Raw genomic sequence first — 13,599 nt, forward strand, 5'->3', positions numbered from 1 at the left:
GGTTTTTTTTGAACTTAAGTGGATTATGCACTTAACGAAACGATGAAAATTGATTTTTCTTTAATTGACATAAAAAGCATATCCTTTTAAAAACATTAGTTTACATGCAAATTCATAGCTCATTTGGTTAATAGTTGTCAACTCTTGGCTTACTTTTCTCAAGGGTTGATGATGTTTTATTTGAGGATGTCGTAAAGAAATTTAGATAAGAAATTGTGTTTTTTTGCAGAAAATCTACATCTGGATGGAACCCACCGATGGAGACTGTCCCTGTCTATTTGACAACCAAAGGTAGGCATTTTTTAATGTCTAATTACGATATTTGTGAGATGTTTAGATCTCGTCGTCTTGTTTCATTAACTTCAATAAAATTATTATACTTCATTTTGTAAATAATGATAGGAATCTGTTTATGAATATGGGGACCAAGTTTTTGAAGAAAAACGTAAAACGAATGCATGCTATGATGCGATTGTCTTTCAAAGTCGACAATGCGTTCATTAATTAGGCATAGCCGAAGAGAAAAACAACTATTCGGCTTTGAAAAACACTTTTTTTAATTTTTATGGGTTTTCCATGATTTCCAATTCAAAATAGAAATAATGCAAAAGAGGCAAGTTGAAAACTTATTTATTAATTTCAATAAAGTTGACCCGATTTCAATTTTTCAAATCTGTTTGTTGTTCCACTGTCCTGCTTCAAAAATACCACATCAAATGAGAAACAAAATGAGCAATTATGAGTGCAGCAAACGATTCATTTTTGAATTAATAATTTTGCTACGTATTCTACGCCATATTTGTTTCATGACAGAATAGTTAGAAAATCAAGGATTTAGCAGATAACTTATGAAAAATGAAATTTTATTTATTCTTGCGATATTTTTCATTTTGTTGAATCATTTTGTTCTAGCACTCCAAAAAATATTCTGGTTTTAAAGCGCTGTGTGCATTTTTTCCAGGATGAAATTTTTGCTGTGTGCATTTTTTCCTATGTAAGAACTAGACTTTTTCCTGTTCTGTCTTGCAAGTTTATATATGGTCTAAACAGGATATCGCTCGGTTACATTTTACTGTCATCGTTTTAAGTAAAATATTCCCCTTGAAGTCAGTGAAGTCTAATCAAATTGCCGAATTTTCTGGTCCTGGTTGGACCACCATAAATAGTTCTTGGCAACTATATCCAGGCCATATATGACGTCATACAAAAATTGGCAACAATATACCTGACTATACATATATTCGAAACAGGGGCTCAGAAGGCACTAAATTATCCCATTTGACAGTTGCATACAGTGCTTGAATGTCTTTGTTCAAATGCCTTTTGCGTTCAAATGCCTTTTGTGGAAGAAACCATTAGAAATACTAGCTCCTAACTGGGCATTGTATTTTAATGCTTCAGTTCCTAATATTATTTTTTGGTTGTAAAAATATTTTAAAATATTATACAAAATTTGGGTTTCATCTGAAATTCAATGGAATTTTTTAATAAAAAAAATTATGAGAAGACAACAAAAAGGACCAGATTTTCTAATCACTAACATCATTTTTTTGAAAAAGTTTGCTACCCTGGTCACAAACATCGGTTCAACTCAAGAAAACGACAAAGGGAAATTAAGGTTTGTTTTTCAAAAAGATGGACTTAACAAGTCATTGATGAGATTAAGTTACAAGTAGACAAGGAACAAAAAAGGTAGCTGCAAAACTTGTTTATTTTTTGCAACCAAATGAAATCAAATTTGCAAAAATGCTTCACTATCCACTGACAGTATTCATTAAGTGGACTTCTATTTCATTGGGGAACTAACGAAATCTGTCATTACTCGGAGAAAAACTGTAACCACTACGAAAAGTATAGCGAAAACAGGCAAAACAGGAAACTCTTTTAAGAAATAAAAGAAACAGCTGTCGAAGCCATTGAAAACGAAACTAGCTGCAAAAATTATCCTTGACGCTCAAGGCAGCTCTTTTTCTTTGTCAATAGAGGTTGTTAATTTTGTGATAATGTGCGAAAACTTAAACTTGAATGAAATTAATGGAAAAACATCCATGACATCATAAAACTTCAGATGAAAACCGGATAAAAGTATTAGGTATGAAATGAAAGCCTTCAAAACTTTCAGCTGTTTTTTGTGTGAGAAAAAAGGAGATCTCAAAAACATGCCATATTTGTTTCATGACTGAAGAGTTAGAAAATCAAGGATTTAGCAGATAATTTATGAAAAATGAAATTTTATTTATTCTTGCGATCTTTTTAATTTTGTTGAATCATTTCGTTCTAGCACTCCAAAAAATATTCTGGTTTTCAAGCGCTGTGTGCATTTTTTCCAGGATGAAATTTTTGCTGTGTGCATTTTTTCCTTTGTAAGAACTAGACTTTTTCCTGTTCTGTCTTGCAAGTTTATATATGGTCTAAACAGGATATCGCTCGGTTACATTTTACTGTCATCGTTTTAAGTAAAATATTCCCCTTGAAGTCACTGAAATCTAATCAAATTGCCGAATTTTCTGGTCCTGGATGGACCACCATAAATAGTTCTTGGCAACTATATCCAGGCCATATATGAAGTCAAACAAAAATTGGCAACCATATACCTGACTATACATATATTCGAAACAGGGGCTCAGAAGGCACTAAATTATCCCATTTGACAGTTGCATACAGTGCTCGAATGTCTTTGTTCAAATGCCTTTTGCGTTCAAATGCCTTTTGTTCAATGGTGTTCAAATGCCTTCCCGGGTTGAGGTTTTTGGGTAAATTTTTGTAAGAAATGCGGTGAATGCGGTGAATTTTTGTAAGAAATGAGGTGATTGCGGTGAATGCGGTGAAAATAAATATTTCACCGCATTTCTTACAAAAATTCACCGCAAAATTCACCGCATTTCTTACAAAAATTCACCTTATCGACTTTTGTGGCAAATTAATGTAAGAAATGGGGTGAAAGCGGTGAATGCGGTGAAAAAAAATAATTCACCACATTTCACCGCATTTCTTACCAAAATTCACCGCATATGGTTTCCAAAGTTAACTAAATCTGATTTGAATTCACAAGAATTTACAATGATTAAAGTGACAGTTTGCGCAGTGGACTAAGCAGGTGAAGGCATGCAGGAGGTCAGAGGTTCAAACCCCTGTGGGGAGGATTCTTTTTTTAACAATACTTAGAACGCGGTGAAAATAAATAATTCGGGTCTTTCCCATTATAGCCCCCCCATGAAATTATAGCCCCCCATTATGGTATAATTACCATGTTTTGGGGGGCTATAGGTTATCTGACCACTAAGATGGGGGGCTATAATGGGAAAGACCCAATAATTCACCACGATTCACCGCATTCACCGCAAAAAGATGTAAGAAATACGCGGTGAAAATTATTTTTTTTCACCGCTTTGCTTACGAAAATTCACCGCCAAACCTCGACCCGGGTTTTGAAAAAAATTCCAGTCTATGGTTTCCTGGCAACTATATCCAAGACGTTTTTCTCGGCTGTTATGTGACCAGATTTATTATCACTCGCTATGGGCACAACTCATTGAAAAATACCAGACGATAGACTAAGAACTTTTCAGTCCAAACGATGGAACAGTTGAGAATCTGGTAGCAGGAGAGGAGTACATCACCCATATCTTGGCCGAGAGTGCGTTTGGCCGAAACAGCACGCAAGTGGCATTCACCCGGTCTCTTTACACTGATATAGCTACTATCAACAATACATTGTCTACCCACAGATTACAAACAGAACTTCAGTTCCAATCTGGAGTCGGATCAACTGTTGAGATTTATTTGCAGTGCATCGATTTTCCTCTCTCTTGGAGACGAAGAGAAAAATTTTCGTATGTATCCTGAAGTTTTTAATGCCACAAGACAAATTCAGTCAAAGCATTTCTGAAATATTAACTGTGCATTCTATTAAATGCTTGGAAGCATCAATAACCTTTCAGACACGAGCCATCGCCAAACATGCTATGTTCAGACCGTGCTGGATTGAAATGACATCTGATCATACCTTGACGCAACCCACTTTTCTGTGCAATTTTTTTGTGATACAGACATTTTTTGATCTGCATTTACTCGATCAAGTTGATAATCCAATTTTAGTGCGACAAAAACATCTGATGCAACTTTTGTTCTACCTTTGTGGAACTCAATTTTCAGTACATAAAGTCCATGTAGGATGAAAAAAGAAATTAGCTAATAACGAAACAATTGAGCGGTAAAAGACTTGTTGAAACGGAACCAATTTATGTGTGCGAGCGATTTTTCAATAATCACGATTTTTTTATCTATTTTGCCTAGGAAGCGATTTAGTTAGATCACTTTTTGACGCTAATAAGCGAAAAAAAACGTTTTAATAAACAGTATTTTGGTATCGGGCTAGGGACTTGTTTGGACATATTCAAATTTTTTATAAGAGCTCCCCAATGTATACAGAATTGAAATCATCGACAGTTTTTGACCCAGCTTATAGGGGAAATAATAAGCTTTATCGCCTTGTTTGAAGTTTAATAAGCAGAAAAAATGTTCCAAAAATTCCTATTTTTCATTGCGACAAAATTTTTTGAAAGAAAAGTGTTTTGCTTGGAGTCAATTTGCCTGTCCGCCTTTGTTGGTCACAAATCCGGAAAAATACTGAAGAGGTGAAACACAAGCAAGAGTTATTCTGCAAATTTTCAAAAGTTGCTTTTGTTAATAGGCTTGAAGTATTGTGGTATTTTACTGAAAATTTTTTGCTTTTGCTAGAATGTTTGTTATAATTTTATATCTATATATAGATGCTTTGATCTGTTTGGTCTTGTTTGGTCTTGAACTGAAAGAGTTTTAAGATACATTTTACTATTTGCGCGGACCCAATTCTCCAATAATCAGATGTTTGTATTTCCTCTTTTGCCGCTCCCCAATACGTATGAAAAAGGGGCAGGGGAATGCCCCCAGAAAATACTAAAAAATCTTAAAAGCTGGTTCTAAAAATCAGCATGTGGCATTTTACCGAGAATATTTTGCTGCGCTATATATAGTTCGTTTTGTTTTGATTTTTTTGGGCGCAGTTTTACAGTTTGCTTGCACTCATTTCTGAAGTTATTAGTTCTTTGATCCTTTCTTTCCGCCACTACCGGTCCCCATTACGAATCAAAAATAGGAAAATCACGAATAAGTACTGGAAAATTCTGAAAAATTTGATATTTATATTTATTTGAGAAAATCTTTCCGACCATTTTAGCTAATTTGTCCTTTTCATGTAGGACTATCAGACTTTCATGCGACCTGTGATCAGTCTTTGTTCAGACGTTGATCGCTAATTAAGCGTTTGCTCGACTTATGATCACACTGTTTCTAGGTATCAGTCTGTAATCAGACCTTTGTGCGACCATTCTCCAGACAATAAAGCCCTCCAGACACTGCAATCTGGTTCTCACTATCCCCCTTGTGTGTGCTCCAACTGATCTGATCCGGTTTTCTTGGGTCTGGGACCTTAAACTCGTCTGTTTTTTTTCAATGCTTTTTTGGTCAAAAACATACTTTTTCAACATTTAAATAATTGTAGAAAAGCCTGATATTTGCAACCATTTTTTGAAATTGATATAGTTTTACTTAGACTGCACGTTTTGTTCAACTTTGATGACATGGTGCCAGGATCCTCTTACTCATGGACCATAACTGGGACCAGTCAGGGATCGAACCCACTCCAGCGGACGTACTCCTTCTCTGACTCTACACTCCCCATGCAGCCAATCAGTCTAGTGAAAGCAGCTTACTCTCTTGAGAGTTACGACACATTCGTGTTCACAATCGGGGACCAACCTTTTGTAAATACAGTATCTCTTTTTATCGGAGCTTTTTATTAGGGTGTTATTGGACAAAAGCAGATAATTTTGTAAGAGAAAGCTAAGAAAGATAGGAAAAATGTAAGAAGTTGTTCTGAATCAGCCATTAAGTTGAATGTACTCAATCAGTGTAACGGAAGCACACCGACGGCGTCATGGTCAAAAAGTGCAAAAATATGCTGGGAACGTGCAAAAACAAATTCCAGAAAATTTCAAGAACTGCTAAAATTTTTAAACAAATGTTTCACAAGTAGTCATGAATGCCTTTTAAAAACTAAAACTGTATGAATTGCACAAAAATAATGAACAAGTGGCGCAATTGAAAAAAATATGAAAAGAGGCGCTGAATTGCGTTGATTTTTCAAAAATTTCAGCGCAAAACATTTACATAATAATGTCTTGAAAATAGATGCAATGCGCTAGCTTTATGTAAGAAATGCGTTGAAACGGGCTGATTCTTCAAACGGTTCACCTCATTTTCAGAATTTTCTCGGACTGCCTGAGTCTCGAACCCTACTCTACTCCTTGTTCGTTATCAAACAATCCCCTGAGCTATTGGTTCCTAAAACTCTGATACTTTAGTTTGATTTTAGAATATATTTTTTTTGTAAGAAATGCGCTGAAAAGTAATGAAATGCGCTGAAATGCGCTTTCCTTACTTTATTTCAAAGCAATTATGCGAAATTCCGTCAAAAATGTTAAGAGTTTCAGCGAAAAACTTTAAGTAATAATGAGCTGAAATCCTCCAAAACTGTGTAACAAATGCGCTAAAACCTTGCATGAAATGTGTTGCAACAGGTGTTGAAAGTTATGTGAGGAATGTGCTGAAAATTAACGAAAACTATGTAAGAGTTGCGTTAAGGATGCGCTAAAATTTCAACAGTTTAGGGCATTTGCAAAGTGTAAGAACATTTTAGTGCTTTCAGCGCATCTCTACAAAATTTCAACTTACTTCAAAAAATTGAAAACTGTAAGAAATGCAATCCCGAGATTGATTTGGTTGAAACAAATAACGTAGGATTGCGCTGAAAAGAAAAAATTTCAGCCCCAATCGCCGGCTTCTCCTGGCTATGAATGCAATGAAAGCAGTACATTTTGTTGGAATTTGGTTCTAGCGGTGAGTTTTGTAACATTTGCGGTTTTTAGCGGTGAAATTTTTGTTTTCACCTCCTTCACCAAATTTACTAGAAAAAAGAAACTGCCGTACACTTGTTAGAAGTTTTGAACTCCGGAATATTACCCACATCTTCTTTTGCGCCAGCTGTATTTTCCTTTCCTGAATTTCATTCGATTTCTAATCAGATTCACTCCACTTTATGGAAAACATACAAGTTAATATTTTGTAAGATTTGCTGTTTATAGCGGTAAATTTTTGAAAGATTAGCGAATTTTAAGATTAGCAGTGACATGTTTGTTCATCCTCTAATAGGTAAAAAATATAACAATCAAGAATCAGTGAAAATAAAAATTTTATCGCTAACTGTCACAAATCTTACATAAAACCCTTGCACAATAAAATTTTACAGTTATTACAGGTGAATTGACGTGGGACGTACTGTTTAAAGGGCGAAATTTCTGTTTCCACTATTTTCACCGCATTCAGTGTTCAGAACTGCATTTCTTATAACTATTCAGCGCATGCAATACAGTTTTTACTTTTTTGATTGGTTTTTAGCGTGGTCATCTCAACCCGCGTTGATAACTATGTAATTAAGCGTTTACTTACGAAAAAAATTGAATAAAAAATGAAATTTTCAATCCCCTGTTGGTTCGTTTTTTAAAGAGCTTGTTGATCTGGTAATTGAGCAATTCGCACTGATTATTTATCGAGAATGTTGCATTTTTTTTCTTCGGTGAAAATTTTTTAGACCCTTATATTTCAGAACCGAATTAAAGAATAAGAACGCTTGGAGATTGTTTCAGACTCTTAGATAACCCAAGTATTACACTTTGCCTTGCCGATCAAAATTAAGTCTGTCGAAGTGAATTCGATAATTGTTTACTTGTTGGACGTTTTCTTGCCATATTTAAGTTTCTTGAAGTAGTTGGTGACAACTTCAGTGCTGAATTTTGCATTTATCAATCATGAAAATATGTTCCAGAAACGTTGAGGTTGTTGTCAGATAGTGTTCAAATCAAATCAGTTTTAATCTTTCATATAATCGATGAATACATCTCTCAATAGAAAAATTCAGAAATTTTTTATGATTAACTAATTTTTTTGGCTCTTCGCCATCCGACAAATATTAATGCCTTTTTTGTGTTAAAATGATTTGAGGCAAAATAGTAGTTCGTGGACAGTGGTTCGTTATATAATAGTAGTTCGTTATATGATAGTATCTTGTTTCTTTGAAATTGGACGGCATATTAAATGGCTTTTACTGCGTTTTTAGATGTCAAATTGCAAGATATATTTTTTCTTTTAAGCTATGCCTGCTTAGGCCGTGTTAACTCAGACAATTCTCTAAGTCTCCCTTGTAATATTTTGAGGATTATTGGATTTAGCTTCAATCAATCAAGTGCTTCTTTTTTTCTTAAAATACATCTAACTGAATCTAACTGAGAAATGACTACGTAGCATAACATGACATGCAAAAAACGTTCGGAATCGAATTAAAAATTTTGCTTACAGTAGCTGTTATCTAACCATGAAAAAGATCAGTCCGGTGTTAGCATTTTCATTATTTTTCTTTAAAAAACCCCCAGTAGTGCAGAGTTTTCTTCTGCTATTAGGTTTTGATGATATCAAAACCGTCCCTTCTTTTTAGTTGAAGAGTTTGAACTTTAACTAAACACAGTTGGCAAGTTGAGCATAATTAGGAATTCTTTAAAAGGGAAACTTGCTCTTAACCCTATCTGCTCAAGTTTGAGGCTTTGGAGAGCAATCATTGACATCTATGTTGAAATTATTTTCAGTAATTCAGCCCTTTAGAATACTTTCATCATAGCATTATTTATTTCCACTCAATTTTTCATCTGAATTATATGATGAGTATTTAGACTACGTATAGTGCTAAGAGAACATATTAGGAATGTTAAGAGGTACCCACTATTTAGACTGATCGTTCAACCCGGACAATTCAGTTCACGTGGGCCCAAGAGAGACGAATAGAAGAGTACAAGATCAGTGACGTCACTCTCAACAGACAACTCTCTCATGTGATCGCATCATCTGGTTGGACCCTGGATGATAATACTACATTGACACCTGGCATGAAGTACACTTTCCAGGCAAATAGTTTTTCGCGGATTTTTTTTCGTTTGTGCCCCCCAGTACGTTATGCGCCCCCCAGTTACAGAGCACGTGCCATTACATAGTAAATTACTATGTAAAAATATTGCACGTGCGTCTGGGGGGTGCAAATAGTATGCGCCCACTAAGCTGGGGGGGGGGGGGGAACAAACGAAAAAGATCCCTTTTCTCATTGATGACCAAACAAAAAATTAAGCTGGAGCAACTGATGAATTTCATGTTTCCATCTTGGTTCCCATTTTTAATTTAAATTCATCTCTATCTTAGGCAGCAGACTTCACTTTTACTCATGGAAAAATAATATTGTGCAATCGTATATTTAAAATTGTGGCCCAAAATTAGCAATAATCTTAGCCAGTAATCGAAGGCTATTCTTTAACGGTTCGCAATTATAGATCATATTATTAAGATTTTCATCATCTCGTTTGACTGTGCCCAGTTTGAGGTGCCAGACCAAAAGTCGGTGGGTTCAAATCTTTCCAAACCAAAACTCGTGCGCTTTAAAATTGATAATTGTCATAAAAGTTTACTAATTTTTTGGTCTTCATTTTTTGTATCCTTTCATTGTCCTATTAAAAAGCTTTTTGAATAGCAGCCCCAATAATCTACATGAGGGAGCGAGTTATCATTTTCAATGTTTTCTGTTAAAAGCTAAAAGTTTTCAAGATTTCTACCTATGTCCAGAATTTGGTGTTTTCTCTCCAGACCGTGTAATTTTGAAGGCACGATGCCACCTGGTGCATTTATTTTGTTCTGGACGTATCGACGTTCGGTCTGGGACCTCAGGCTGGGTGACCATGATAAGCTCGTCAGCTTGATAGAATGATAGAACGTCTCTTAAAGTTGCAACACAAGCAAACGTTTGAAATCCTCATAAAATTCAAATGAGCATGAACATGGAAATTTGGAGTTTTGTGCTGTACTCATCTATCGGGTGTATCCCATGACAGCCCCCGCGAAATTATAGCCCGCATTTTGATATTTTTACCACGATGGGGTTTTTTTCGTTAACTGACCACTAAGCAGGGGTTGGGGGGTTATAATGGAAAAACCTATTTATAAAAGTTCGCCAAATTTTTTTTAACATGCTCTAAATTTGAAATATGGCTTTTGAACTGTACTGTGGAACTTAACTGTACCCAGGATGAGGTCCCAGACGGAAACTCAAAATGCCCAGACATCCAAGACTCTTATAGACTTAAAGTAATGTTTACAGCTGCAAAAATTGGGCAGATTGTCCGAAAACGAACCATTCTGTGCTCTAACACAGTCTCAAAAACACGGAAATTAGGAAAGAGCCGCTGGTATCTGGCCGCTGTTGGCATATGACTGACGTTATGGTATTACTGCGCGGAATTACCCAACAATTTATTAGAGATATTTCTTTTCCAACTTGTTGCAGTAAAACAATGACAGAGAAACCATTTCGTTTCTTCGTGAGAAAACCCGGGTCTTAGATCTGCAGAGAAATAATGCAAGAATTGAGGCAAACAGCGTTCAAAAAAGTTCCGCCTCAAAAGCTCAGGTCTTTCAGTTTTCAATGCGACAAAAGCGGTCACTTCTTTTTAAGAAATCCCATTTTTTGCTTTGAATTTTGTAAGAACCGCTGTTCTTAGCGGTGGAATTTCTTTTTCACAACTTGAGCGATTAGAAAATTTTCGTGCTATCAAAAGAAAGCACTGAAAGCATAAATATCCTGACTAAAAACTTATCTTGAAAAGACTGACTACTAGAAATTTTGAAAAAAAATTTTAGCTTTGAATTGTCTCAAGGTTTCCAAGTTTTAGCGGTATAAATTAATTTTATAATGATGGCAGCTTATCGCAATCCTCCAGCGAGCTTATCCAAACTCCTGAATCCTTCCTAATTTGTTAGCAATTTTAAGTGACCCGGGAAACGTTTCTTTTGATCATCATGCAATTTTTTTGCACTCAAATATCGGTTATTGGGCCTAACTGGAGATGGAGCGATCCATATAAATCTCTTTGTGTAATTATACAAGAGAAAAAATAGTGAATTCAGAATGGTATTAATGTGGTGTTATTCTTTTTTCGGATACTTCCGCGTTAGGATTACTACTTTCCGCACAAGGCTTCTAAAAAGATTTTTAAAGCAGAAAAAATGGGATATAATTGGTTCTTCTTATCAAAATGCTGTGAGGGGTAATTATAATTTTAACATAAATTATAACATAAATTAACGATTCAAAACCTAACTTGAAGTGGGATTAATTCAAAGTGAGGGATAATTATTCGTTTAATTCGTCCAGGCTTCAAAAATGATTAAAGGAGATAAAATGCAATATAATTAGGTACCTCCTATCAAAACGAAATGAGGGGTAATTAAAATAATAACTCGCCGAAGTTTTGAAAATGAAATAAAGGTTAAAGTGCAAAGATAACGATACCCCTGCAAACAAATTGCGGACATTGATGACATAAAAATGTGATTTTTCCGAGATTAGTGACGGAATTTTGTAAGGATTGTCCGAAGTTCTGTTTTCACTATTGTCCACAAATTAACCATTTATTCAAGAATGGAAGAAAAAATGTCGTCAGTCGTGTTCGCGAACGCGGACTCTGCCGAATTTGTAGGATTGGCAACGTAAAGTGTCTTAAAAATTACAACACTGGAGTTTTTTCTCTGATTATTTTGCGGTGAAATATATTAATGTTTCCAATATTTGCAAAAAAGTTCACCCCAATTCACTGAATTAATCAATTCATCCCAAATCTTATTTTTTCAGCGATTTGTAGAGTTGACATATCGACCCGGGAAGTTTTTGTTTCTATAATCATAGAAAACTGAGCAATGTGCCGCTATGCACTGATAATGGTTTGTTGGGTAAAGAGTTGCGACGAGCCATTAAAAATTGAATGAAGTTATAAAGATATAAATTTAATAATTATAGAGTTATAAACACGTCGTCATATTGCGCCGTCGGGTATAGGAAAATTTTCCCGATTGATACTGAATTTTTGCTCGCCAATTTCGAAGTGACTCTTAGGTGACCTCTGTGAGCCATGGAAAGGAATCAGCTGATTCAATGACGATAGAGGACAACCCGTACCCTCTTACCCCGATTGAAGATTCCTCAGCTAGAGTGGTTAATGATGACGGGATGACATTAACTGTTGGATACCCTGGATTTGTTCAGGTAGTCTATGTTTATAAAAATCAGCTAAAAAGATCAGCTAAACAAAAGACATAATCAGGCTATGGGCTGTACTAATGTATATATTTTGGCCCATTCCCACCCACTATATACCCCTCCATCCTGGACTTCGAAATATAACCCCAGGAAACATAATCATGCCAAAATACCCAAACTGTTGACATCATTTTTCTTTTTTTTGGTGAGGGGGGGGGGGGCACTAATCGGTAAGTGGAGACCACATGCCAAAAAGAACCTAAATTATATATAATACATTTTCACAAAAGTATGACATTTGGCAACTCAAACTTCTTTTTGTTGCGTAAAATGTTTCTCAGACTTTGCGCATGATAAATTTAGACTGAGCGAGATTAACAACAGTATTAAATTCGCAATGACGAAAATAGGACACAACGATAACAAAATCTTTTTTTGAAATACCGAACAAATCATTTTTTCCTGAAGTTCTGAAATCCAAGTCCACGCTTTTTTAAGTCATGTTTATATAACATATTGAATAACCAAAACAATGACGTCCCGCGCGATGATTGTTCTTTTTCGCTTAAGTTTTTGCTTGTCTCCAAAGACTTTTGCAGTTAACTGGAAACACTTAATTGAACTTCTTCCACAGAACAAATCAGTTCTATGAAAAGTAAGATTGCTTGTATTTTAGAAAAATCTCATATAAGTTAATAAACGCGTTAATAATGTACAATACAGACCAGACCAGCTGATGTCTTTCTGTTACATAAGTAAGCTTGATTTGACAAATACTATTCAAAATCAAAAAACTTTTAATGAACATCGAAAACAAATAAGAGACTATTTTGCAAGACTTCTGTTACAACTTAACTTGTTGTTCCGAACCCATTGGTGGGGGAAGGAACTATGTACTCGAAGGGGGGATTTTTGATCAGTAAATTTTGGCCGATCGATAAATTAATCGAAGATAGTTGAGACTGTTATCATTAGAAAGCCCGTTAAGCGCAAAATTTTCAATTAATAAGATTTTTTTGATTTCTTTATTTTACAGGTAGTTATCGAGGTTGAAAATTTTGTGAATAACAGACGGTTTTCCGTTGTTTTTATTAACATTTTCTGGACTTTTCGAATACAACTCTTTCAAAATACAACTCTCCAGTTTGGCTACAACTCTTTCAAAATGATTACATAAAGTGTTGTTGTCTTGGTTTCTAGAGATGAAAGGGTGTTGAAAAAACAGTTCATCTAAAACTTTGGCTCAAAGTTTTGCCACATATTTCAAAGAAATCAGCCTTTTTTCATTGAATATTGTAAAATATTAGCTTTTTAAGTCAAATTTGCTTAAATTTGCCGGAAATGAACACCTGTAAAAATCTAACACAATTTGT

The 13,599-nt window shown here is 35.1% G+C and overlaps 1 protein-coding gene across 1 annotated transcript in view; it reads left to right on the forward strand.

Annotated features, from left to right (window-relative positions):
• The first annotated feature begins 225 nt into the window (after positions 1–225).
• The window catches only part of LOC142342103 (uncharacterized), a 43,022-nt gene continuing 29,648 nt past the window's right edge, over positions 226–13,599 (forward strand). Inside the window, exons 1-5 of the mRNA XM_075393290.1 lie at positions 226–291; positions 3,570–3,833; positions 5,594–5,804; positions 8,880–9,053; positions 12,083–12,232. Coding sequence (XP_075249405.1) covers positions 245–291; positions 3,570–3,833; positions 5,594–5,804; positions 8,880–9,053; positions 12,083–12,232 — 846 coding nt within the window. The 5' untranslated portion in view covers positions 226–244. The remainder of the gene's footprint in view (positions 292–3,569; positions 3,834–5,593; positions 5,805–8,879; positions 9,054–12,082; positions 12,233–13,599) is intronic.

The sequence above is a fragment of the Convolutriloba macropyga genome, chromosome 7, assembly GCF_964194025.1.
Source record: "Convolutriloba macropyga chromosome 7, txConMacr16.3, whole genome shotgun sequence".
Classification (NCBI taxonomy): Eukaryota; Metazoa; Xenacoelomorpha; order Acoela; family Convolutidae; genus Convolutriloba; species Convolutriloba macropyga.